The 27,923-nt window shown below is 41.1% G+C and overlaps 2 protein-coding genes across 4 annotated transcripts in view; one reads left to right on the plus strand and one right to left on the minus strand.

Annotated features, from left to right (window-relative positions):
- Positions 1-16,982, plus strand: part of LOC115193954 (type I inositol 1,4,5-trisphosphate 5-phosphatase) — a 272,496-nt gene extending 255,514 nt beyond the window's left edge. Inside the window, exons 13-16 of one of the 2 annotated variants that reach the window (XM_029753112.1) lie at positions 10,121-10,232; positions 14,012-14,080; positions 14,992-15,079; positions 15,359-16,982. In XM_029753112.1, the coding sequence (XP_029608972.1) occupies positions 10,121-10,232; positions 14,012-14,080; positions 14,992-15,072 (262 nt within the window). In that variant the 3' untranslated portion in view covers positions 15,073-15,079; positions 15,359-16,982. The remainder of the gene's footprint in view (positions 1-10,120; positions 10,233-14,011; positions 14,081-14,991; positions 15,080-15,358) is intronic. The other variant, XM_029753113.1, reaches the window with a different exon arrangement.
- A 1,327-nt stretch (positions 16,983-18,309) lies between these two features.
- LOC115193955 (homeobox protein Nkx-6.2-like) lies at positions 18,310-20,906 on the minus strand. Of its 2 annotated transcripts, none has more exons than XM_029753115.1 (3): positions 20,081-20,906; positions 19,507-19,679; positions 18,310-19,093 (listed from the first exon to the last, which is right to left on the minus strand). In XM_029753115.1, the coding sequence occupies exons 1-3, from the start codon at positions 20,493-20,495 to the stop codon at positions 18,845-18,847; spliced, it is 837 nt and encodes a 278-aa protein (XP_029608975.1). In that variant the 5' UTR covers positions 20,496-20,906; the 3' UTR covers positions 18,310-18,844. The 2 variants fall into 2 exon arrangements, with proteins under 2 accessions (XP_029608975.1, XP_029608974.1); XM_029753114.1 differs by having other exon boundaries at positions 19,507-19,700.
- Between the last annotated feature and the right edge of the window lie 7,017 nt (positions 20,907-27,923).

Here is a 27,923-nt window from a genome sequence, read left to right on the forward strand (position 1 = left end):
ACCCTCAACCAGTCTGCAGTAAAAGACCAAACACTCCAAACTGGAGGTTCCATTCCATTTCTTGAATAAGACACTATAGTGTTATTGAGACTATACGTTATTTCATTGTCTGTCCCATACATCCTCGCGCGTCGTGTTTGCATTGATGGAATGTGCAACAAGCTGTAAATTCATATTGCTCACCTTCAAGAAGTTGTCTGTCAAAGTTGGCCGTGACATGTCTAAGCACTCGGCCATCGGGGTGTGGAATTTGGCCGCCGCCCGCGAGAGTTGTGCCTGGTGCCAGCTGGCTGCCGCACGCTAATAGGCTAAGGGGTATACCATTCATACAGGAGTGCACACACACGTTTCTTAAAAGGCCACATCTGTTGGAGTTTGGTAGTTGGGAATGAGGCGCAGTCTGTCAATTGGAAACCAATCACATATGATCAAACTAGTAAGCGCCTTCCATTCCATTAATGCTCTTCTGAGCATTTTCAAGAAAGGTTCTTGTGCAAAGGTTGACTATCATCTTTGTAACAAATGACAGCATGGCCCCAAGACTGAAACTAACTGAATGGTATAATTACAATTTTACATTTGATTCAGTTTGCTGGAGTAGCATAACTACGGTAATCTCCCTTAAGATACTCAACCTCCTTGTATGTTTTATGTTATTCATATATTTCTATTGATTTAGGAGAAGGCTTTTAGTACTGCCCGTTATCAAATTTATTTGCCCTTTTTTTGTCTAAGATCGATGCAAAAATGTAATTTAAACCCTGGCGGGGGGTAAATTCAGTAAAACAATGAGAGAGTAGGGGAATAATTTATTCCTGCTTTAACCAGGTTACCCTGAATGGGTTCTGAGGGGATTTTCAGCGTCATCAGACAGACTGCGGTTCTATCTCCATACGGCCCCAAGAGTCCGCTACACAGATAGAGATATGGAGGAGGTGGAAGGGGAGATGGAGAGGTGAGAGCGGAGAGAGAGAAATATGGGAAATCGCTTGAGCTAGAAAGGATGACTACAGCCCCATGCGTCTGTGTTTGCCCAGTCTAGACAGAGCGGGAGAAGCGCGGAGTAGTGGAGAGGGGCGAATCGGCCAGGAGGTCATGAGCTGAGGAGGGGCAGGGTGGGTGAGGAGGGCGGCTGATAAACAGTTGTCTCTTCACCGTTTGGTGTTTAACAGGAAGCCGGGAGCGCCCCGGGACCAACCTTGGCAAGTTAGCATACATTTTCCAAACATGGCGGGTCTATGAGGATGGGCCGAAGAGTGACTTCCCCCCTGGGAAAATACACAGCATTTACAGTGCAGGGGGAAGAAAACCTTGAGAAAAACAAATTACCTGTGCGGTTGGCCATTAGTTTAGGGAGGAAAATAGCATTTGGTCCAATGACATAAGTGTTGATCTGCCAAATCTCCAGGACATGCTCTCGAAACACTAATCCATCCCTTGTCCCTCCAATAAAGACAGAAAACAAGTTTTAGTTGAAAACAAGCAACTGAATGCTTTGCATTATAATTTATGGCCATCTTAGATTTTCCAAGAGTTCACCAATGGATAACAGCACTTTACTGAGTGTGATGTTTCATCATTGAATAGTTGAATTTGTGAATGTGTCATTAAGGCCATTGGGAAACAGTTCTTAGCACAATGACTCTCCTTTTTTAATTTTTTATTCGATTTTTTTTATTTCGTGCTATCCAATTGATAGTTAGTCTTGTCCCATCGCTGCAACTCCCGTACGGACTCAGGAGAGGCGAAGGTCAAGAGCCATGCCTTCCGAAACACGACCCTGCCAAGCCGCACTGCTTCTTGACACACTGCTCGCTTAACCTGGAAGCCAGCCGCACCAATGTGTCAGAGGAAACACTGTACAGCTGATGGCACAAGTCAGCGTGGATGCGCCCGGCCCGCCACAAGGAGTCACTAGAGCGCGATGGGACAAGGACATCCCGGCCGGCCAAACCCTCCCCTAACCCGGACAAAGCTGGGCCAATTATGCGTCGCCTCATGGGTCTCCCGGTCGCAGCCTTCTGCGACACAGCCCGGGATCAAACCCGGTCCGTAGTAACTCCTCTAGCACTGTGATGCAGTGCCTTAGACAGCTATGTCACTTGGGAGGCCCTACACTGGCTCTCCAACTCTCCCTGCAGAATGAGGAAGACATCAAGATCCCGCCCCCTGGGCATCTTAAGAGTGATGTCACTGTGTGTGTGTATGTGTGTGCGTGCGTGTGTCTGATGGCAAGCCAAGTGAAGGACATTCTTGTTCTAGCTCCTCTCCTCCTCTGAAAGGTTCTCCTATACTCCGTCGGAGGCGCGTGACTCAGTTTATGAAGTACCACAGATGTTCGTTAACTACTGTAAGAGAGGGATTCTAAGGCACGCACACACAGCTGGTATTATTCGCTGGAGTGTAGAGGAGATTGAGCGTTATCATCAGCTGAGGAGGAACATTGTTTCACACTCAACACATCCATCATTCTAACTGCTGGTGAGCCATAAAAAAAATTACGAGGGGCTTTTGTTGTATGATGATAGCTGGTCATTTCCAATGGCCATGTGTCTGTGTGCTTCTTTGCTGCGCTGATGCTTCAATGGGATGAGAGGGAGCCTTTGTTTAAACTCCTCTGGTACATATAGGGGTTAAATAGACGCTCAAGACTTTCTCTTGAGTGAAAGGGGGGGCTGCAGAATAGATGCAGCTCTTTACACATACAGAACCTCTTGGACAGAGTGTAGCAGTCTGTCCAATATACTCACACACATACACACACACACACACAACATGTGAACACACACACAACCTCTGAGCAACCTGTGGCATTTGACACAGTGTTTGTGTTGGGCCAATGTTGTGGCGGAGAGCTCCCCAACCCTGAAATGTGGAGCAAACATTCAGGGAGATTTATTGATAGCAGTTTGTGTGGCTGATCTTTGTGAATGAAAATGGAGGTGTCTCTCTTCTTTTCCTGCTCCCGGCCTTGTTTTGTCAAGTCTCCCCTGACAACGGTAAACAAATATGGCTGAGCGGGAGACGTATCATTACATTTCTTATTTTTTTACATTTTCCAGTGAAATTAAAATAACCTGACAGCTCCGCCAATCTCTGCGTCCGTACAGCCCCGTAACACTGAGTCATGTGAACTTAGCCCCATGATGCCCCTCCTGACCTCTGCCCTTGTGTCATTAATACTCTAACAACTCTTATCTCTAGCTCCCTGACGATATTCACTAGTTTATGTTGCCCTCGTTAAATATGTTTGGCTTGTCACTTATTTGGCTTTTCACATATTGGTCATTATGTAGAACAAGATAATGGCATTTGGCCAGGAGATAGGAAATGTGGAACAGGATGGAACAGGGGCCTGGCCTGTGTGACGCTCACCAATGCTGTGTGACTGCAGCCTGGGGATAAAGGCTCTCAACTGGCCTGGTGAGGCTGAGTGATACCAGACCTGGGTTCAAATACTATTTTAATTCATTTAAAATACTTTATCTGGGCGTGATTGAGCTGGTCTGGTGCAGTGGAACCAATAGAATACTTGCAAAAGTGCAAAGCCCACCCATCTGGCATTCCAGGACTAGAGCAAACGCTTCAAGTATTTGAAAGATGTCTAATAGTGTTTGAACCCAGGTCTGACTGGTACACTAGGTTTTACCTCGCCAATCCTCTGTACTGCCCAAACACACGACTGACACTTATTGGAAAAACCTATGAGTCATATTCCATCAGGCAGTCAAACATTAAACCCCACATGAAGAATGAGTAATGGTGTAGTGGCTTTGAGAGAAGTCCCCGTGTTGAAGTCAGTTCATTTTTCATATGAGGTTATAGCCCTACACACTGCACATTTGACCACATCATTTACAATGCTTTCCACCATTATGAATACATATTATTCACAATGCATTATACATTACACACAGCCACCGGTGGTTCATAGAAACTAAACTGTTTAGGTAGCTGAGCCAAGCATGGGCGCCTGACTTTGTCTGGAAATAGGGGTGCAGAAGCTTGGGAGGGTGGGGTTTTTTACTTTTTTTTTTGCGCCATTGTTTGGAGCATTGTCACCATTAACATTTTTTTTAATTGACTTGTCTCAGCATCGTACATACTTGATGCAAAGAGGGTGGAAAAGGCATATTTGGTCAATATTACTTTCCCAGCCAAGCAGACAGACCCGGCACCAGGATAAAGTGACTAAGGGAGCAGTTGGAGTCGGTGAGGGGACACAATTTTGGGGGGTTACTGCATTGGAATTATATTGAATTCTGCCTATATCACGCTATACCACCACAATAAACATAAAGTTCAAATGCCGAGACCATTGAGTGCTTTTGAAGTGACAGGTTGGCGCGAAATCTGTAGCCCATCTTTGCTGCGCTGTACCAGCAAAATGAACAGCGCCCTACACACTAAAGCAAGGCTTATTTAGCAGTAAATATAGACTATGTAACAGGTGAATTACCCTATGTGAATGAAGCAGTACACACAGCTGTCTTATACAAATAATGCAAACTAAATTCTGAAAGTAGTAGTCTAGTTATTCATGCAAAACAAAATACTGAATAGCAGTTTGGCTTAGAACACCAACACAACTGCAAATGAGAAGGAATGAATGTGAACAGATCAAAACAGCGGTAGGCGTACTATAGGGCTATAAACCAAATATCAGATCGATAAAGGCATGGCACAATCTATATTTTGGCTAGTTACATTAACAGTAAACAAACACAGTAAACAAAAGGAAAATACAAACAGCCTACTACAGCAAGATGCAGCCATGCACAGCTGTCTTGCCAAATAAACAGGCCTATAGACCCACTTCAAACATGAAACATCATACAGCTCTTGAGTTCACGCAAAACTTTGCAATATGGCACAATACACTTATTTTGCTCAAATGCGACCCACCCATGTGATCAATTAAGCAATGCCGACCGACCATAAACACGATTCCAAAACGTACAGTTCCATTTACAACCACGAAAAGCAGTATGCTACAAAGGAAGCCTACATTCTATTTCTATGGTTATCTATTTCTACAATGAAACATACCGATATGTAGCTATACCCAGGGGCGTCATTTGGGTTCTTGCATTGGAATCATGTTGAATTATGTTTATTGTGGTACAGCGTGATATAAGCAGACGGTCAAATGCCGAGACCATTGCTTTTGACCAGGAAGGCACAGGTTGTCACGCCATCTTCGTTGCGCTCTATCAGCACCATAGACAGTGCCCTACACACTAAAAAAGGCCGTTTTGGCAATGAAAATATAGTCTGGCTAAAGAAGTCATTTTGCCATTCCGTACCCTAGGTGTTTGCAGAAAATGACACCACTGGCTATGCCACCAAGATTTTGATCAAAAACCAACCAGCTAGATTTTCTTACCTTTTCAGAAGAGTTGAACTTTCTGAGTAATCGATAATTCCATTCTCCCCGAAATCTTCTTTTAAGGTCCCCCTCAAATGCCAGTTGGATTAGTTGAGCTTTCCTTGGGTGTAGAATGTTTTGTCTGTGCTGACTGATCACGTTTGTCAAAGTGGAAAAATAGTTCTTGCCCAGCTGCCTGTCATTAACAAGTGTTGACACCTCAGTTTCCATAGCACTCCGAACTTGTTTTCTTTTTACAGTGCAATGTATTTCAAATGCTCCTTGCTTGATGTTGGCCTTCCGAATCTTTTGCGTGCTTCCAGTCAGAATATCTGCCTTGGATGAAGGCTTTGTCTGCGTTAGCATTGGACCCAATACAGAACTTTTGACATGGGAACCAAAATTCTGCATCTGCAGTAACCGAGTATTGCAGCCACTCTGGTCATATGAACCAATTGCTCTTACATTGACATTGTTGGACAGAAAACCTGTGACTAGGGTAGAATTCTAGGCTAACCTGGGCTTGCTGTCTCTGTTCCAAGATCGTCAGGAACAGTCGGCGGTGGAGGGGAATGTGGAGCCATTATCCTGGGTGCGCTTGTGGAAGGGGGGTAAGCTCTTCACAGAGAGCTAGCTGGAGCTCGGCAGCATCATCGCTGCTGGGCTTGGTGGCGGCCTCTGTGTGGTTTGGTTTCTGATATCCATTGTGGCAGATTAGCTGGTTAGAGCTAAATACTCTAGGCTAATAACATTAATGCCTTTTACAGCTAGCTAAGAAGCTAACTAAACTCTGTAGTGGTGAATTGGGTGAAGCAGCTTCAACTGTAAACTTGACCCATTCCTTATAAATCAAAAATGACGGTGGCATTTTTACGTTATTCACAAAGCCTACCACAAACGAACAGTGCTTTTTATGGAAACCCGAAGGAGTCATACCTAACCATCCTGTGGCTTTTTATAGGCCGGCTACACACACACACGCGCGCTCTGTCCATAGTGCTGATACAGAGCAGCAGAGATACAGATTTCGTGGCAACCTGTCACGCAATCTTTTGAACTTTTTTGTTATTTTTACATAGGGACATGAACAAAAAATTAGGTGGCAAAAGTTTAAACTGAGAGGGATAAGTCCCCTTTTGCCCCCTCATGGAGCCGGGCCCATAATCAGAACTGTTTTATCCAGACACCAATATCCTGTGTTTTTTCATTTGGTGCGTAGTCACATACAGACACTGTCACTGTTACTTTTCTAGCTGAATGAAAACATTTTAACAATGGGATTTAACCGATTGAAGTTGGGAAAATATAATCGCAAAAATGCTGAATGTTGTTAAATGCCTGTAAACAGCTTGGGGAGGAAAATTATTTCAGATTTAATCAAGTAATATTAGGCCTACTGAGTATTTATCACTATCTACTTGCGAGAGCTACTCATTGACAGCCCGCGAGCTACCAGACATGCAGTTTTCTGCTAAGGTGCAACCCTTGGTAGGCTGATGGACGGCTACTCATAGTCAAAGTTTGCGCTACAGCGAAGCCAAATCAGAGATGCCCATGCTCATCATGGTTCTTACATGGAAAGTGAAACGATACAATGAATTTGCTCGTGGTGAACGCAGGTCAAATTATACAGTAACAACAACACCCCTGGACCAACACCATCGGACAACGATACGAATATAACAGCACAATAAAATAGATAAACAAGTTTATTTTGCAGGTGCTTTTTCATTTTAAACATCAGTGGTGCGACGCGTGCTTTCAAACTGCACTGAACCAAAACAGTGTTGCCAGGAGCAACGCAAAACGTTGAGTGGACAAAGACGTTCGTCTTGAGGCGACTGGGGAGAGGGTGCAAAATGCAACTTGTTAATGATTATGTCATATGTAAAATGGACAAATCTATGTTAATGCAGACTAGCTCAAAACGTTGCTAGTCATTGAAATGGAGGGAAAAAATGTAGTTGCCCCTTACAGACTCCAAGACATAATCCATTCTGAGATCACGCTCAAACATTGCAAACTCAAATTTGGTCCTATCATCTCACAAGTTATTTCAGTCTGGCGCCTGGTTGGTAACTGTTTGTCTTGTTCAGTATTGTCACTTGTTTCTCTGTCCATGTGTACCTGTTTTGTGTACCTTATTAAAAAATAATAAAAACATTTGATCACAAAAAAAACGAAAGAAATACTGAAAATTAGAAATTACCCAATGGATCATGGTAATTTTCTGGTAAAAAAAAGTGTGTGGGGGGGGGGGTGCAAAAATGTTTGCTCCCCTATTTTGAAACTGGGGGTGCAGTGGCTCCATTTGAGAGCCAGGTACACTACCACCACAGTAGCCTGCCTGAGGGACAGAAGTTTGGCCAACGGACTGGTGCTGGTGCATGTGCTTGCATGCGCAGGATCTGTCTCACAGTGAGCATGGGACACTGTCATACACACAGGTGGGAGATTTGTTGAGTTTATCAGCTCGGCCCCATTAATTAGTGTAATTAGTCTTGCTGCGGGCTTTAAGTGCCCGATAGGAGCTCCGGCCCGTACGCCCACTCGCCCCGTTTGCTTTCAGATAAGTTTGTGAGCGCCTTAATCGAACACATTAATCACACAGCACTCCCCAAAGCCGCCACTCTGGTGTTTGCTGTTGCATTAGGACCTGTTATCTCAATTGGGGCCATTGGTGGGTGGGGTGAGAAAGGAAGAGGAAGAGGAGGGCAAGACTGCCTGCACAGTTATCGTTTAATCGCCATTGTTGAGTATTGTTAATCATTTTATACAATGATTACTAATCTTTTAAGATTGCTATTTTATCATCAAAAACAGTGATAGTGGTTTTGTTTTTTAATGTGCTCCACAGCAATTTGCTATGAGAGGTTGAATACTCCCTTATGTTTCCCTTATAATAGAGAGATAACGTAGTAATTTAGGGCCAGTTCACTTTATGGACTAAATGAAGAGTCTGTAGCTAGGCCACCCCTGAAGATGGCTTGATCCCGAGCCACTTTGATGACTTTGCTCTTTTCCTCCAGCACTCTGTTTTTCTCTCTGAGCCCTCTTTATCCCCTCTCTTCTTTATCTCTCTGAAATACTTTCATCCTGTGGATCCATCCTTCATCCTTTCTTTAGCATACCAAAACCTGCTCCATTTCCACATGCTTAAAGTGCCATTCATGCTAATTGGAGGCTGTGTGCTCTGTAAGGAGCCTGTAAGGAGCCCTCTGCGGGCCTATTTGTTCACTCAGCGGGGGGTGCTGTGTGCTGGCCGGATGTGGGTACCTCTCCTCCCCTATTCCCACCCCCCCGCCACTGTCCCATAGTTCTCAGTCTGTGTGTCACACTGGTCGCCATGGCACAACTGTAACATTGCCTCCTGTGCTGTGGCAGCTGTCCCAGTGCATTGTGTATGTGTGCGAGCGTGTGCACGTATGCGTGTGTGCGTCAGGGGGTGTTTACCAGGCCTCTGTTTGCCCAGTTGGTTCCCTGCCTGGCTGCCTGAGAGTAACACACTCTGCCTTCATGGCTGCCATGTGACAGTGTATGTTGGCCTGCCTTGCACATCATGGCTGATTGGCCTAAGAAGGTGCCTGTGTGTGTACTCGCAGCCACTGGTTAGCTAGGTAAATGTGTCTTATCGGATGTGTTAAATGTGTTAACAGGACAAAAATATTTAATCAGATGGACCCATCTGACTGACTGATTGGAGAATACTAGGAGGGGTCTCCAAGTCATTACATTATAGTGAAACACCCTCATATGCACACACACACACACACACACACACACACACACACACACACAGGAAGGTGCGCGCGCACACAGAAACAGAATAATCACACATGACATTTACAGTATGTAATCCCAGATACACTTTTACTTTCAAGTCTTATTATGTCTTCACCCAAGCTTCTTGACAATAGTGCTTTGGATAATATAGGACGGCTGTGGTTATTTTGTCATTAGTTTTACTGGCCCCGGGCGAACGCGTGTTGTGTTACGCGACGGTGAGCCCTGTGTGTAGCACTGAAGGAACAAATTGGATCGGTATTACAGTATGTTAACTCGGTCCTATCCTGAGGAGCCCCGCAAACAAATTGGATTGGTGGCATGTAAATCTGATGCAGTTTGATGAGCTGGAGGGCCAAATTGAATTTTCAACAATGTAAATCTGTATCGGTTCGATGGGCTTCCCGGCGGGCCCGGCTACTTAAATCATCCGATTGTTCCTCCTGTTACCAGATACAATCTTACTTGGCCATTTGCCACAGCACTAATCTCTTTTTGATGGCTGCATAAGGATGTAGCTGCTGTACATTTCTGAGAGAGAGAACACGGAGACTGAAACTCCCTCTGCTCTGGCTCTTTCTTTTTTCTCTCTCTTTTTCTACCTCTTTCTCTCTCTATATATCACACTCGCATACTCACTCGGCTTCTTCCGCAGCGAGATCTTCAGACCCTGTACAGTTGGCATGGCTTTTTCCTCACAAGATTGCTCTGATTGAGCCATCCTTCCATGTGTGTTCACTGAAAAGATTATTTCCAGAAAGTCAAGCTGTGTATCTAATTGGAATCAGTGTTTTCTCCTTTTCTGTGCTTTAGCCCCAAACTTAGAAACTCAATTTGCAAAACTAAACTCATTTGTTGGCTATGCCTTTTCAACGATCTACATTAGAATACACAGAATTGTATTTTATGGACCATTGTTCTATGAACCTTATGTAACTGATGATTGTGTTTTGGGGTTTGTTTCCACAGTTATCCGTACAGTGAAGACAGCAGTCAGGGAAAGCAGTACATGGACACCAGATGCCCTGCCTGGTGTGACCGCGTCCTCATGTCTGCCACAGCTAAAGACCTGGTTTTAAAGGTGAGTTTAACCTTGTGTATATATTGCCAGAGACCTAGCCTTAAAGGTGAGTTTAACCTTGTGTGTGTATATATATATATATATATATATATATATATATATATATATATATATATAATATATATATATAGCCAGAGACCTGGTCTTAAAAGTGAGTTTAAGAAGCTCAGACGCATACACACGACTTCCGGCCAATAACAGTCAGTGGCAGACCATCACCCTGTGGTTATTTCTGATTCAACATGTAGAATCTTGGATTGTCATCAGGGATGTCTTCACACTCTTGGTCTATGGGAATCTGCTCTTACTCTATCACTCTCTCCTCCATTCTCTCTTTTTCTTCCACCCGCTCTGTCACTCTCACCCCCCCCCCCCCCCCCCCACCCAGATGGAGGGATGTACTGTGTGTGAATATTCATCCAGAGAGTTAAGCCCAGTTGTCCACACAGACAGTATATATATCCCAGATCTTATAGAGTGCAAGTGGGCCATAACGGCTCTATAAAGCTGGAGCTCTTGTGCTCCCTCTTTCTGCTCATTCTCAAGAGTCAACACATTGGCGCAGCCCAAAGCTGTGGCCCACCACCCTGCCCAAATCCAGGAGAGGCATTGTGAACCATCAGCCAATCTGCCACCTCCGTCCCTCTCCGTCAGGACAGCACCAGTTTGGGCTCCAGACTGTTGTCTTTCCCCAGTTGTTTGCTGGATTACATTACAAATGTACCATGCCCTTCTCTGTCCCCGTCTGGCTATGACGTTTAGAGAACATGGCGGAGCTGGAGAAGTGTTGCCTGGGGTTGGATAATACAAAACTGTTTCTAATACCTCTTTGGCACTTGGCATCTACACAAAGTGGATTTCTTAACATGTTTACTAATCAAAATCAAATAAAATGTATTTATAAAGCCCATTTTACATCAGCAGATGTCACAAAGTGCTTATACAGAAACCCAGCCTAAAATCCCAAACTGCAAGTGACGCAGATGTAGAAGCACGGTGGCTAGGAAAAACTCCTTATAAAGGCAGGAACCTAGTAAGAAACCTAGAGAGGAACCAGGCTCTGAGGGGTGGCCAGTCCTCTTCTGGCTGGGCCGGGTGGAGATTATAACAGTACATGGCCGTTAAGCCCAGATCTTTCTTCAAGATGTTCAAACATTCATAGATGACCAGCAGGGTCAAATAATAATCACAGTGGTTGTCAGCACCTCAGGAGTAAATGTCAGTAGATTTTTTTATAGCTGAGCTTTCAGAGGTCGAGACAGCATGTGCAATAGTGAGGCAGAGAGAGATGGTCGAAAACAGCAGGTCCGGGACAAGGTAGCACGTCCGGTGAGCAGGTTAGGGTTCCATAGCCGCAGGCAGAACAGTTGAAACTGGAGCGGCAGAATGACAAGATAGCACGCCTCGTGAACAAGTCAGGGTTCCATAGCCACAGGCAAAACAGCATAAAAACTGGATTGGCAGCACGACCAGGTGGGATGGGGACAGCCAAGGGCTCAGGTCCTCTGGTTGGAGAGAGGGAGAGAGGGAGGGAGAGAGGGAGAGAGGGAGAGAGGGAGAGAGAGAGAGAGAGAGAGAGAGAGAGAGACCCTAGCCCCCCTGGCACATAGACTATTGCTGCATAGATAGGCTGATAGCCTCCAGTATCTAACATTTTCCATGATACTACAAGTTTGAGAAATGCGTCCTTTTTTGTGTGTTTTCCCTGTTGGTTGCAGTTGTCAGCAAAGGAGTGTGTATAAATCTGTCATTTCAATTTACGCTCAGATGTCCCATTTTTCCTTTAATCAGCCCAATGAATAGATTATGTTTCTCCACCTATTTGATTACTGTGGTTTTTAAGGTGACAAGAGGAAAAATGTATTGTGTCTAAAAATGCACTCTCACACTTGATTAAATTGGAGATAGTCCCTGACAAGAGAACTGTTGGAAGGCATCTGATGTGATTAATGAGACTAGGCCAGCTCTAGATTTAAGTGAAGGCAGCCACATCGACATGGCATGGCAGGTGTTCAGTAGGTAGAAAAGGGTTAGAAATGGGGTAAAACAGAGAGATACTGTCTGAACTTGTCCTAAATGAAAACGCCTATTTTTGCTTTCCGTTGCAAAACGCTTTCCGACGGTGTGCACTACTGAACATTACCCTGTATGGGGAGAAACTGGCCGGCTGTCCGTGGAGAGGAGAGACCCTTTATTGACCACAACACCAGAGCAATCCCTTCTTCCACAAAAGCACTTCTCTTCTGTAGCAGTGCCTGCAATTTATCTGATGGTCTCCAGGATAACAGCGCAGTACAGTAGTCCACTCCACAGTGTGTCTGCTCACAGCCACACACATCTTTGAGCCCCAGTACACAGGCGGGAGGAGGAAGTTGGCTTTCCTTTGTCTGAACAAATGAGAATCATTTTTTTCTGTCCTTCTCATCTACTGAAGGATATACAGGAAGGTTTGGCCTATCCCCCATTCCAAAACGCTTAAAGAGCCACCAAAAAGCCTAGCAATTGTTTCTATAAATAGTAGTTCTACAATTGATTTACTTTCTCAATTACAGGTTAATTGTTTAGAATTAAGGGAACGGGCTGAGTCTCCTTATGTTAAAATGTGCACAGATTGGCTGATGATGCACTGAGCATACACACACACACACACACCACAGACACACACAAACACTCAGTCACTCCCGGGCAGCGTTACAGATTGTTGAGACATGGGCCTGTAAACAGGCGTCCGAGTGGCATCATCTATCATGGCACGGTCGGTTAACTCGCCATCATGTTATTTTCTGCTTGCCGAGCCCTAACACGCCAAAGGTTGCCCGCCGCCTTCGCGGCACAGCGCCGAAGGGTGGAAGCGCGGTAATGAATGCTCAGCGGAGCGAGCGCTCTGTTTCTGCAGGAGGGCCCTGGTAATTTGTTTATCTGTCTAAAGATTATGCAGGCTGAAAATCCACAGTTTTATGCTGCCTTTGTAAATTATCAAGTCTGTATGTGATGAATGTATCCAGGGCTGCGGGAGGCAGCAACTCAGGCATTTGGCAGGCGGTTGGGGAAAGTGCTAGAGCGTGGCCCCTCAGAGAGTCGGAGTGCGGTACCCCACCGCAAGGTGCACGCCAGCGCACCGGTGACCTTAGACTAGCAGGATAGGTTTGAAGTTAATTTGGATTTAAGTTTACGGCCCATTCTGAAGCTACTCTTGTGTTTCTTCTCAAGTGGCGGTGTTATTCACCTAATCACAGCTGACCGCTCTGACTATTTAAAAAGGATTTAGTTCTACCAGATAAATATGATTTATTATACTCTAGGCCCGAGATGAATGTCTGTGTTTGACACTTCCTTTGTGTGAGATATGAAACATGATTCATTCATATGCTGAATCAGTGCATTTGTTTGGGAGGTAAATATGGTCTTGGCACAGTTCATGTCTACTCACTCAATTCAATCTTCAAAGAAATGGTGCAATATCGAGTTTTAAAGCTGTATTTAACAACATTTAAACCCTGTTGTTAGTTATAAAGAACGCATATGCATTCAGGGGTAGGCTAATACTTTAGGACCAGATTTACTTATAGCTCACGAAATGTCTAAGATAATAAGATTCCTGTAATAACATTGTTCAATTTTATCAAAATAAACAAATGTTTACCTCAAAATGGCAACGAATACAATTATTTTGCACTCTGGTAGGAATATTTTCTCTCTCAATTATGTTTATTGTTTGTTTACATGCTTATACTACTCTGTATTCAGCGTTGTGTTAATGTGTTGCATTTTTTTCTCAGCCTGAAAATGAGGAGAAATACTTGGTCTACGACAATATAGGGCCCAACGTCTGCATGGGGGACCACAAGGTAACATCACAGGCCTAGCCCACTTCTGGGTTGTATTGTGTTGTGTGTGTTTGTCTGTCTGCATGGATTTGTATGTGTGATTTGGCTGTGTGAAATCAAGTACATTATTTAATCATGTTCTATTGTTTCAATTGAAAACTAAAAGTTTGCACTATTGAAATGTGGGGTTTCCAGTACTTCTCAATGAATGCTATTCTGTATTGTCCTTGATTTTGAAGAATATGACTTGTAAATTAGATTAGTACAACTACCTTATCATAACCAAAAACTGGTACTCCATTGACCTATTACTGCAATTGCTTATGAACATATTCTGCATGTGTCTATAGTGAAACCAAAAGTTGGCTGTGAACAGTCATATTGAGATCAGAGGTTCTTTTGTCATGCTGACTTTATAGACAGTATTTAACGCAGTCCCTCCAGACTGCAATGTTAGGCAGTGGCTGTTAAGCTGACAGAGAGAGAGAGAGGCGCCTTAAAGCTGAAGTCCTCAGTCTTTCATCATTACATACTGTGGACTGGACAGTAGTGTGTGTGTGAGGTGACCGGAGCAGTGAAACAGACTCCTCCAGACCTAGGCCAAGAACCACACGCACCCGCTAAAATCACATTCTGCTATGTTTAAAAAAATGTCCAATGTAGTTAGCACGCAGGAGGAAATATGTGCACCCCTGGTATGCGAGTTTAGGCTGTGTGTAATGGATGGATGGATGGATGGATGGATGGATGGGTGTGTGTGTGTGTGTGTGTGTGTGTGTGTGTGTGTGTGTGTGTGTGTGTGTGTGTGTGAGAGAGAGAGAGAGAGAGTGGGCTTTAAACTTGTATTGGCCCCCTTGCCTTTGGCCCTTCCACTCAGGGCAGGACTGTTGCTAACTGTCTTATTTGTCTTTCTTTGTCCGTCTGTCTGGCAGCCTGTCTACCTGTCGTTTCGATTAACAGCCGGGGCAGGTAAACCTAATGCAAATAAGCACAAGTGTTGTAACGTGCAGTGATGTCGTGGTAAATATTTTTCTTTATTATTATGAATAAATGATTGTTATCATTGCTTTTTACTGTTATTATTATTAACAATAATATATTTATTATTATGCTTTCACTTCCTTTATCTTTTGTATTTTTTTCCCCTTTGTATAACACATGGCCTGATGCTGATGCAGTATTCTAATGGCGTGTGTGTGTGTGTGTGTGTGTGTGTGTGTGTGTGTGTGTGTGTGTGTGTGTGTGTGTGTGTGTGCGTGTGCGTGTGCGTGTGCATGTATGTTTTCTTTATTTTGTCAGGGAAGTGGTGCCAAAGGGTGGAGAAGATCTCTGCCTGAAGCGCCTCTGTGATAAGAATCAAGAGTTGGACACCAACACACACACAAACACACACACACACGGAAGACCCTATACAGACTGTTCAGCAGTGCTGACCAGTTGCAGTTGTTCTAACACTTCATCCATACAAGCTGTTGTTTTTCCACACAACACATCAGTATCTGGACTACCCACCCGAGAGACGTTTGAGATAAGACACACCTCACTGACCTTACCATTGCTACGCACCCCATTCCCCCAGAAAAAGGAAAAAACTATTTTACAGCCTTGTTGCCAAAATTCTAGTAGAAATCAGTCTTAACTACATTATTTTAGATACCATACTTGCAATTGTAGGTATGTCTCTATGTATAGGAGCTACTTCCATACAGTATGTAAGATGTTTTTAAAAAGTGCAATGCAAAAAAAGTTGTATATCTATATTGTTAGGTTTATTTGTACATTGGACAGTATAACATAGAGTTGTTGATGGTTTTAGTGCCATTGTCTCTCTTCTGACCAAACTTTGTGGTCCCACTGTTTAGAATAGATACATATTTTCGGTTAATTTCAATTACTTTTTTTTATTTTTTATTATTTTGTCCGTTGCTGACTTGTGTGCCTAACACACTGCCATGCCTCACACATCAGCTGAATCTCATTTTATATACTGTACTTTTTAAAGAGAGAATTTATCATTCTTAACACAATTGTTATGAAGTATATGGAGACAATATGGCTGCTTGGGTGTTCCATCAGCCATGACCTTTGAATCTATCATTACAAGTGAGAAAAAAACACTTTTTAGCCAACATGATTCATACAGTATAGCGTATCCAATGATGTTTTAAGCAGTGCCATAGACCATGCAAGTATATAAGATTGTTTCATATATAGCACTCACATTATTCTTATTCTAACTTATTTCTATGTAATGATATTATGGTTCTGAATGTGATGTTTTTAGATAGGCTTTGGTATTCTTAAAAAAATGTAAATGTGTTTTTTTTTGTGTTTTCTACTGCATTATGGTGCCAAGTATACACAGAATGAAGTGTGAAAAGTCAACATAAAATACACCAGTCCAACTGATAGATAAAGGCCTTGATTATACATTGTAAAAAAAACAAACAAACAAAAAACGCTAAAGGCAGGAAAGACTTGGAAGAATTGCTTTTTAATTTTGTATGTAGCCTTCAACAGCCTTCATTGCTATGTTGCAAATAATTTCCTCTCATCGCTCGTTAGAGCATTAAACTGCAATTAGGGGAGGCTGTTGATGAAAAGCGAACGTTTCCCGTTATTGATTTAATTTACTACACTACAGAGCTCAGACTGTGTGAAGCCGTTAGATTGCTTCTTGAGTTTTCCATCTAAATCACCGCAAGTTGAAATGATTTTGTGCCTGCTGCAGACTTCATGTTGTCTTGACAGTGTGATTTGGTTCGCGGGCAAAACTGCTTGTTAATCCCGCTGGTCACGTGTTAAGAGAAGCAGCAGTTTGTTCACTCCTTTCAGCAGATAGAGATTATATTCTACCCAATGGACGGCATGGCCTCTAGTGTTGATTATGCGGTTCTCAAGCAATAAAACCATTAGAACAAAATGGGTGTTTTGTCATTATTCCACCGCATCTATCACTTCAGCATTGCGTCTGTACCACACAACAAGATGCTACTGACAACGCCTACTTATTTGTGGATCTTGATCAACGTGCATGCATGGCCAGTGGACACAACCCTACTGAAGCTATGTGCACAAGATTAAAGTTCAAAGATGAATATTTCCAAAGATGTTCCTGCTTCCATTATGAGGTTCGTGGTATCACATCAAGTTAAACCGTGCAGCCTAAAGTCTCCACGTTGGTAATTACTCGGATATAGGCATACCCTATGAGTATTGCAGATAGCCTGGCTATGGATGATGAAAAGTGGCCAAATTTTGTTTTCAAGTTAGAACCAGCGCAGTCACGTAATAACTCCCAAAAAATGTAATAGAGCAATAATGAAACGTGTATCGAAATACATACAAAATGCAATATGTAGTTAAATGGATTATAGCGCTATGGAAAATTATATTTGTTCCAAAAATGCAGCTTATTAATGAGGACTTTAATTAGCCCATAGAATAGTAATTATGCTATTGCGCTTTAAGCATGAATAAATGTATAATGTCCCAATATTTAATAATAACACCTACACATCAGAGGTGTTAGTTCAACGACAACAAAAAATCCAACTGTTCTGAAACGTGTGAAGTCTAAAATACTTAGTCGAGATATGCTAGTCTTCACACTCTTCTTCAAACTATTATTTCCACATTAAAGTGCAAACAATAAATTGGCCTAAGCTATATAGGTTGTAATTTGGGGTTGTGACGCAAACTTATCTAGGCTAACCTAAGCAACACCCCATTCCAGTTGCCATTTTATATATGGCTTTGTAAATCTAAACATTTTCATTTTTGGAACATAGAGCAAATTATAATTATATTTTATATGTAGCCTATATTTATGAAATTCACTAGGCTTTGTGTAAATGCATACAGTAAGTAGGTCTAGCATTTGTAGGCCTGATCACCACCATCACAACGCCGTTGTTTAAAAAAAAAAGTCACATCTTGAAAACAACTAAAGTTTCACAAGACGTAAGCCAATTACGAGTTTAGTATAGTCCTATACTTTCACCAACGCAACTAACATTGAGCTATTCCGACTTGGGCAAGGTTTACAAAAAAGAACTAAAGGGATCCAAAACATATTTGATGGTCTTGGATAAAGGAAGAAAACAGGTTTCCGATTGTTATAATTTACCATACCCGCCTTTTTCAGCAATTGAGTGGGTCCCAGTCAATTTCAGACTATTGGTATGCAGCCTAATTCAATGAAGAGTAATTTCAGTGAAGTGGAACAAAATTCCATATTAAAAACAAACGCTTGTTAAATAATTTATTCATAATACAAAGTTTTTTTTCCTCCATCTTCGCGGAAGCAATAATACTCTCTTATTCCAACAAACGATTATCCAGTTCTCTATTTTTGTTTGATGAAGTGAAACAAATTCCTTCAAATTATAAAATAAAACAGTTTAGATCGTTAAAACAAGCTTTTTACATAATTTACAACGTTTGCATTTATACATTGTGTACCTTGAATTTAGAATGGTAAAGGTGGAGAGATGGGCGACATTATTCTGCAATATATAACAAAATGAAGCTATAATATTGAGAAGGTATATGCTTATCAGGATTTGCGGGAAAAGCCTGCTATTTCTTGTTTACATTGGTTTAATAACATAACTTACTCAGTAAAAAATATATACATCTCACATTTTCGTCTGTACAACATAAATCATTCATACCACCCATCAGCGCCCTTTCTCTCCTTTTGAACAATTTATACCCTGGTTAAATTAGCTTTAGAAGCATCATGGAGTGTTTGAGTCTTTCCTCGACAAGTTCTCAATGTCATCACAAGGTGTCCGAGCTATTGCTGCATGGACTGATCAAGGAAAGGTTTGTAGCCTTGTGCTTTTTCAGAAGTCTCGTGATTTTTTCGTCATCTGAATTTGGGTCCAGAGGTTTGTTGTACTCATCATCGTCCTCATTGTCCGAGCTTTCCTTCATCTTCTCAGTTTCAGAGTCATGTTTCTTTTTGGCTGTTGCCATTTCTGCTGCGTGTCTCTTCCGCCATTTGGTTCTCCTGTTTTGAAACCATACCTATTGGGAGAAGGAATAACATACAATTAGCCACTTAATACATACAATAATAAATAAGATATTCTTGATAGTATAGGTAGAAATTATTATTCCAATATAAAAGTCATTATCTGAGTCGGAGCCAAGAAAATACCTTGCTAAACATGAAGTTAGCCAACTAATAGCTCCAATTGCATAATAATGACAACATAATAACAACATAGGCTAATGCCAATAATGTTAACCATATTGCCAATATTAATAATAATAGGCCTACTAATACTAAGCATGCTAAACATATACTTATAATAAACCATACTACACACAGAACAGCCAAATATGCCAATATTAATTTTAAGAGACAATCGTCTATAAATAATGGCTTCATTACATTTTAATTCATGTCAAAAGGTAACTCAAGTAATAATAGATACCTTGACTTGACTTTCAGTCATTCCCAAAGAGTAAGCCAGTCGAGCTCTTTCTGGGCCAGCAAGGTATTTCGTCTGTTCAAAGGTTTTCTCCAATGCAAAAATTTGCTGTCCAGAAAAAGTTGGTCTGGAGTGTTTTTTCTTGCCATCCTTGTCGAGCATCATGTTTGCTTGAGCTACAAAAAAGATTGAAGAGTCTAGTCAAAAATATGTAAACACAACAGTGATTAGTATTTCAACATCAGTAGTAAACAGTTCTCACGATTTCACTCTTGGAGAGGGACTTTGTGTTGACTAACATAGCTAGGCTTGCACATTAATTAAAACACTGAATATAAAAAGCAACCAATATAAATGGAAAGCCCATCGAATCATTATGTATAGGTCGTCAATATAAGCTAAGTTATTAAAAGTAATTTACAAGAAGCAGCACAAAATAAGCTACCCAACAAATTCAACAGATGTCTGCATTAAAAAAGTAAAACATTTTTGAGCAGCCTACAGACATTTTTTTAAATTTCTATAACTGCATTTCTATAACATTTTTGCACTCGACACAGCCAGACAGCGAACTTACTAGGACAGGGCACTCGAGGATCCCTCCAAGGGGAGCTCTGCATCACTCCAGGCCAGAATATGGGTGCTCTCCCCGGGAGCTCCGTCAGGGGCTTCGGGTACCGAGAAACGGCCGCTGGGTTAAAGTACATTCCTGCGGTGGTAGCCAAGCCGTTTATCCTTGGAAAGCCCGAGAGCAGCTGTCCAGCTGAGTTGATAGGTCTACCCAAGATATCACTAATTCCATGTGGTGTCCCCAGGGCAAGCTGTGAGTTCAAATGAGTAAGAGAATGCGCCTTGAAGCCCGCATGATTCTGCAAAGTGTAGGGAAATAAAGACGTCTTCATTTCGGTCATGTTGTGCAATGCTGCCAGCGGTGTACTGCCTAGGACGAAAGCACTCTGCCGGTTAGCATCCATCTGCCCAACAGCTAACATTGGAGAGCATGAACCACCAAATTCGCTCGAGTAAAAATAACAATAAACCGAGGAAAGGAATATAAAGGTGCTGAACTGGTTGATAAGCAGAGGCCACTACAGGTGCTTCAGACGTATATCCTGGATTACCGCAGCCACTGAAGGTTGTAACTTCCGAAAACAAAAACACTTATTTATGAGAGAAGTTATCTTGCGTTGTCGGGCAATAGTTTGATCGAAAATGTCTCTCCAATTCAGACTGTCAATAGTGAGTTTGCCGCATGCGTCCACAGCGAGAATCCACTCGGAAGTTGGAGGATCTGATTTCGTTTTTTTGTGGTTTTGATGGTGACCATAAGGGTCGGCTTTCTTCGTAAATTGACTCGAGCTATGGTGTGAGTGAAGCGGGATGCACTGATAACGGCGGAGCCACCTGCATACGCATTTTCCCCATTGGATAATGTTGAGTGAGAGTGCTCTCTGATTGGAGGGAACGCACTCGGGTACTTTTCATGTGCGCCACTTGGACATAGCCACACTATTAATGCATTTAATATATTACTGTACTATTAATGATGCACCGTACTGTAGAAATAATTGTTTCAAGATTTGACTAAAATTATGCATATACGTTATGACCCATTACCGATGACAATGTAAGTAGGCTACATCATTAAACTCAATACAATTATGCTGCAGGGCCTACTGATGTCATTGTTACCAGTGATTTGAAGGAGGTTGAAGATAAGATTACACGCATTTCTAGAAGACACATCCAGTAGCCTATTAATTGAAAAGTACGCTTTATGTGTAAGCTGTGTTGTTGATGTGTAACAAGCATATAGAGTACGCTTTATGTGTAGGATATGTGTGTTGTGGATGTATAACAAGCATAAAGACTAGGCATACTTAACTAAAGTTTGCCTTTTAGAAAATTGTTAATCAAATCGATTTCAGAGCCAGATAAAATAACTGACCACAATAACTGATATTTTTCTGATGCCGTAACGGATTCATTGGGGTGCATAGTTGTGGGCTTATCTTGAAATGTTCTGTAAATGCTGTAAAACAATTAAATGTTTTAAATATATATTCGTTTAAAACGACCCTTATCTTTGTTTCATGTGATACAGTTAATCTTTTTTTTTTCAGTGTGCGGGTCTAGATAAACTCATAGATAGGCTAAGTGAGTCTTAACGACGGTATCACTTGGCCTACACAATAGAAAATTAGATCAGCGATTGTATCTTTATCACGGTCACTGATCAGATACACAGATGCATCATTTGCCTGGTAGCCTATATATGTCCAAACTGACAACTAAACAGTGTAACAAACATAGACCTAATGTGACCTTTTTCATTAGTCAAATTATCATTGTTGTATTTTCATTATTTTCATCATGAGATGTGACCTGGACTGAAAAAAAGCGCGTGGCTCAAGACGTCATCAAGTTGAGTGCCGCTTCAAGCCACAGCGCTAATATTTTATGGAGACGTGAATGTTGTTGGAGTGAAATATGGCCACCTTAGCATTAGAAAGGCTTCAGCGAATCCACCTTGGACATTTAATAGCAGAGTGAAGAACGCTTATTCTAAGGGGTTGGAAAAGTAAAGGTTTTCCAATTTTCCACTGCATTTCTTTATTTAGATGAGAATTACACATTTCAACAGGCCTATCCATAAATTATATAGGGGAAAAGAGATAAAAGTAGACTACAGTTTGTGACCTTTTCAAACGTGTTAAAAACATGAATAATACAAAAATTAGATTTCAAATATTTGTTTTTTCATTGTCATTATTTTAGGCCATATTGGAAAATATAATGTTATTGACAATATATTATTTAACTATTCAACCGGACATAACTGGTGATGAAAACAATCTTTATCTCTCGATACACACCATCATGGGAAAGTTCAATACACCAGTCACTGTTTGGCTATTAGGAAACAAGAACAAACAATCAGAAAAAAAGTGTACATTTCGCCTGCAACCACTGAATAACTGAAATCGCACAGAGAATAATGTAAGAAAAACGAATTATCATCATTAACTTATAGTTATTTTTTTCTGTGCAGTTTTTATCAACTACCTTTTTGGAATGCATTCTCCAGGCCAACTTTTCTGTTGCTGGTGTGCACACCCATCTATACATCTGTAATTAGCAGCACCGTCGATTTCAAATCTGCTCTAGATATATCTTTACTTTAACATAATCATATTTTCAGTAATTACAGGAGACCTTTATTATGGAGTTTTATTATAGGCTAAACGTTTATATAAGGTTTCATAATGTGTAGACAAAGTCTTCGAGCTTATTAATAAAAAAAATAAACATTCAGGGATTTTATTTATATCACCCTGTAAACGCATTCATTTGTTATTATTGTACGTATTAATATTACAATTATTACAACTAAAGTATTCGAAATATAGAAATATATTATAATTATTTTAATTATAATTATTATTACTATTATTATTATTACTATTATTATTATTATCATCATCATCATCATCATCATCATCATCATCAAAATAAGTAATTGACTGTTGTTTGCAGCGGCAAGGGTAACCTGTATGCAATAAGCAAGTGTGCTTAATCACTGCCAATCACCTTGCATGTAAAAAAAAAATAGACATTAAAATAATGACTATTATAATTAAACGTAGGTTAATTTATGAATTAATTGTTCTAATTGTTTGATATCTCATGGGTGAATTAAATTATTGATACAAATCTGTGGGGGGGGGGATCAACTATAACGTTGACGTAAACGTAGTCAACTATAACATTGATGTAAACCATTTGACACAAAATGTCAGCGGCACGGATCCCAGATTACAGTTTCGAAGAGCCCTCTAGTGGCGTCAAGAAGAGTTGTTTACTTTATCATTTCACATTTGCTAAACACAGGTAAGTAGGCAAGAATGAAAAATAGGCTTAGGTGACCGACCAACCAACCACTAAACGCATAACACACACTTTAAGCTAGATATGAGCGTCTGTTGAGTGATTTACAAGTGTTGTTTCAAGTGAGAAAATGTCACTCCTATACAATCCTGTGCAACACAGAGCATCCGTCAGCCATCAGTATATTCTGCCTTCATTGTAGACTATCCCAATAATTGCCAAACTGTTTGTTCCTCCTCAAAGATCCCTCAGTTTATTTCAATCAACTTTTCTATTCAGTTACCTGTAGTTGCATAGTTACTTGGTAAGCAGTTCATGGTTTGATTAGTCGTTTTTTGGTTGTTATATTTAATCAATAAGGCCCGAGAGTGTGGTATATCACCAACATACCACAGCTTCGGGCTGTTCTGTGTCATATCCAACACCTAGTGTATTAATTGATAATCATTAATTATCTGATTATTGTTTTAGTAGGCTAATATTAACTGAGTTAGGCTGCACTTTAAGCCTACTAAGTTCAAATCCAAAATAGAAAATAGGCCTGGGTATTATTTATCTTTGATATTGAACTGATAATTAATGAAAGGATGTTCATGTATATAGTTTTATTCGTCTTAATGACGATGCAGTAGACCTGCTATTTGTGGTAGGTCTATAAAATGTTCTTGTAATGGCAAATCACCTGAACTTCCATTACATACAAATTGTGTTATTAGTGATAGTCCACCATCTTTTTTTGAGGTTGATGTGGGTCATATAATCTAAAAATGATGTATTGTCCTATACTATTTTCCATAGCCAGCTAGAATATTTGCTCAGTCTACAGTTCACGTATGTACAGTGCATTCAGAAATTATTCATACCCCTTGACTTAATCCACATTTGTTGTGTTACAGCCTGAATTCAAAATGGATTAAAAAAAATGTCCTCACACATTTACAAGCAATATCACATAATGACAAAGTGATAACATGTTTTTAGACACATTTTAAAATGTATTGAACATGAAATACAGAAATATCTAATTTACATAAGTATTCACACCCCTGAATTAATACTTTGTCAATACATGTTAAAATCACCTTTGGCAACAAATACAGTTGTGAATCTTTCTGGGTAAATCTCTAAGAGCTTTGTACACCTGGATTGTACAATATTTGCACCTTATTATTTTTGAAATTCTTCAAACTCTGTGAAGTTGGTTGTTGATCATTGCTAGACAGCCATTTTCATGTCTTGCCATAGATTTTCAAGCCAATTTAAGTCAAAACCTTAACTAGGCCACTTAGGAGCATTTCATGCCATCTTGGTAAGCTATTGTCTTGCTGAAAGGTGTATTTGTCTCCCAGTATCTGTTGAGAAGCAGAATGAAGCAGATTTTACTCTGTGATTTTGCCAGTGCTTAGCTCTATTCTGTTTTTTTTTATGTGTTATCCCCCCAAAAACTCCCTAGTCCTTGCCAATTACAAGCATACCCATAAAATTATGCAGCCACCACCATGCTTAAAAATATGAAGAGTGGTACTCAGTAATGTGTTGTTGGATTTTCCCCAAACATAACGCTTTGTATTCAGGACATAAAGTACATTTCTTTGCCGCAGTTTTACTTTAGTACCTTATTGCAAACAGGATGCATGTTTTTGAATATTTTTCTTCTGTACAAGCTTCCTTCTTTTCACTCTGTTATTTAGGTTAGTGTTGTGGGGTAACTACAATGTTGTTGGTCAATCCTCAGTTTTCTCCTATCACAGCCATTAAACTCTGTAACTGTTTTAAGTCACCCTTGGCATCATGGTGAAATCCATGAGCGATTTCCTTCCTCTCCGGAGGCTGAGTTAGGAAGGACGCCTGTATCTTTGTAGTACTGGTTGTATTGATACACCATCCAAAGTGTAATTAATAACTCACCATGTTCAAAGGGATAACCTCCCTGGACTGTGTGGTTGAATCTGTGTTTGAAATTCACTGCTCGTCTGAGGGACCTTACATATAATTGTATGTGTGGGGTACAGAGATGATGTAGTCATTCAAAAATCATGTTAAACACAGTGAGTCCATGCAACTTATTATGTGACTTGTGAAGCAAATGTTTACTCCTGAATTTATTTAGGCGTCCCATAACAAAGGGGTTGAATACTTATTGACTTAAGACACTTCAGATTTTCATAATTTTTTCATACTTTCTGAAGACACGGTAGGCCCAATGTACACTTTTCCCAGAAGCGTCTCATTAAAGTGTGTCTCACCTTACTCTACTGTCACTATCATCTCTCTTAAGCATGAAACACACCAATAATCGCACTTCCGAAATGTACTCAATACAGTGGGAGGCCGTTCCTTCTCTTGCCAGAACAAAAGCAATACCTGCTGCGTGCCGACCCGGTAGCGACAAATCTACTCATTCTACTTGTACAATAGCAATGCTCATCAGTACATCCATGGATGAGCTAGTCACACTTCATATGCAATGTAGGCTATGTGATGGTAGCTAGAGAAGTGCACAGACGCAATGCACACAACGCTAAATACTTCCTCTAAGCTAGCTAACCCCTGTAGCTAGTATTGACATAATTAAATCACAATGGATTAGCTAGTTTCCATGAAACAGCTGCCTGAGTTAACTGCTGGGTTAGTGCAGGGACATTAGCTAGCTAGCTACGTTGTGCTAGCTAGCTAATATGCTAACGTTAGCTAGCTAGCTAAAAAAAATGTATGGGCTGGCACTGGCAGTATGGGATTATGGAGAGTGAATTAAATTGTTTCTTCATCCTCTTGCTAGGTAGTTATCTAGCTGTGGCCATCTGGCTAGTTAGTATCAACAAGGGCTTTACACAAAATAGCAACATTAGAGCAGATAGCTTGGAATCTAGACCATAAGCAATATAATTATGCCTTCCCTGTAGCTCAGTTGGTAGAGCATGGTGTTTGTAACGCCAGGGTTGTGGGTTTGATTCCCACGGGGGGCCAGCACAGAAAAAAAAATGTATGAAATGTATGCATTCACTACTGTAAGTCGCTCTGGATAACAGCGTCTGCTAAATGTAAATGTAAAATGCAATATGCATGGATATGCATTGCCAAACAATGCTACTGCCACCTTTTGGTTTGGAGTATTTTAAGAGGGATGAGTGGCTGATGACTTCCAGGGTCTTTGCTGTGTGAACAGAAAATAAATTGACTGCCTACACTCTGTTCAGAGGAGCTAAGCACTGTCGGCAGGCACATTTTTACAATCCTACTGGTGTTTGAGCTTTTACACGTTTTTATGGTTATAGAGCCCTGTGTTTGCAAACATTGCTGCACGAGGGTGCAATTTGGTTGCAGAACATTTACATGTTGCTTTTGAGTGCATTTGAAACTACTTTTGGATTATGATTAGATTTTAAGGCTCATATGAATATCCTTCTTATGAATGAATGTCCTACATCGCAAATCAACTGCATTGTACTTAAAAACACTAACTTAAACCAGTAAAATGGCTATTTGGCTAGGTTTTCATCCAGCCTATGTCAATTAGCATTAGCATTCTAGCTAACTGCTGCATCCAAAATAGATAATTTGCAAAGATCATAACCAAATATAATCTAAGCGACAGTTCAATTAATAATCAAAACATTATAAGCATATGAGAATCCCTCAAAGTTTGTTTGTTTAGAAGTAAGTAATAAATCTGGGCTATGTTGTATGGACGCAAATGGTGATGGATTTGTTTTTGCATCCAGAGGTCACACGCAGTCATGTGTGATGTCAGTTTGACATGTATTGAAAAGGAGCCAATATTGCTAATATAGCTGCTAAAATTGGGAATTGGCCTATTTATCAAAATACAGCTCATGGTCTGTAATGCGTAAATTGAGGGTGATCAGGATCTCGATTCAATCCCTATCGCCGAAGTTCAGTACAATAGTGTGACTGAAATGTAAAGGTATTTTCCAATTGAGCCGACATATGCAGCGTTTGCCATGGATGCAGTCTCCATCAATACAGGAACATTGCCTCAATCATGCACTATAGCGCTGAACTTCTGCGATAGGATTGAATCAAGCCCCTTGGCTGGGGGGGGGGGGGGGTGATTTCTCCGACCGGAGAGGCATCTGTCGTCAAACTGGGAAAGCTGTTCTGACTCTGTGGCCTACCCTCTACTTGGTGGCGGCCCGTCAGGAAGTCCAGGAACCATTTGCAGTGGGAGGTGTTTAGTCCCAAGGTCCTTAGCTTAGTGCTGAGCTTGGAGGGCACTACAGTGTTGAATGCTGAGCTGTAGTCAATGAACAACATTCTCACATAGGTCTTCCTCTTGTCTAGGTGAAAAAGGGCAGTGTGGAGTGCAATAGAGATTGCCTCATCTGTGGATCAGTAGGAGTGGGTCCTTGTGAATGTTAACCTGTTAAAAGGTTTACTCACATTGTCTATGGAGAGCGTGAGCACACAGATGTCTGGAACAGCTGGTGCTCTCATGCATGGTTCAGTGTTGCTTGCCTCGAAGCGAGAAATGTCCTCTGGTCTGATGAAACAAAAATAGAACTGTTTGGCCA

This window comes from Salmo trutta, chromosome 5 (genome assembly GCF_901001165.1).
Source record: "Salmo trutta chromosome 5, fSalTru1.1, whole genome shotgun sequence".
Taxonomy (NCBI): Eukaryota; Metazoa; Chordata; class Actinopteri; order Salmoniformes; family Salmonidae; genus Salmo; species Salmo trutta.

Excerpts from the sequence above, each read along its gene's own strand:
- LOC115193955 (XM_029753114.1), bottom strand. The coding sequence starts at position 20,495 with ATGTTAGCTGTTGGGCAGATGGATGCTAACCGGCAGAGTGCTTTCGTC. Across the intron at positions 19,701-20,080 it reads TCCTCGAGTGCCCTGTCCTA|ACTCTTCAATCTTTTTTGTA; the intron begins GTAAGTTCGCTG and ends ATTTTTGACTAG. Across the intron at positions 19,094-19,506 it reads TGACTGAAAGTCAAGTCAAG|GTATGGTTTCAAAACAGGAG; the intron begins GTATCTATTATT and ends TTCTCCCAATAG.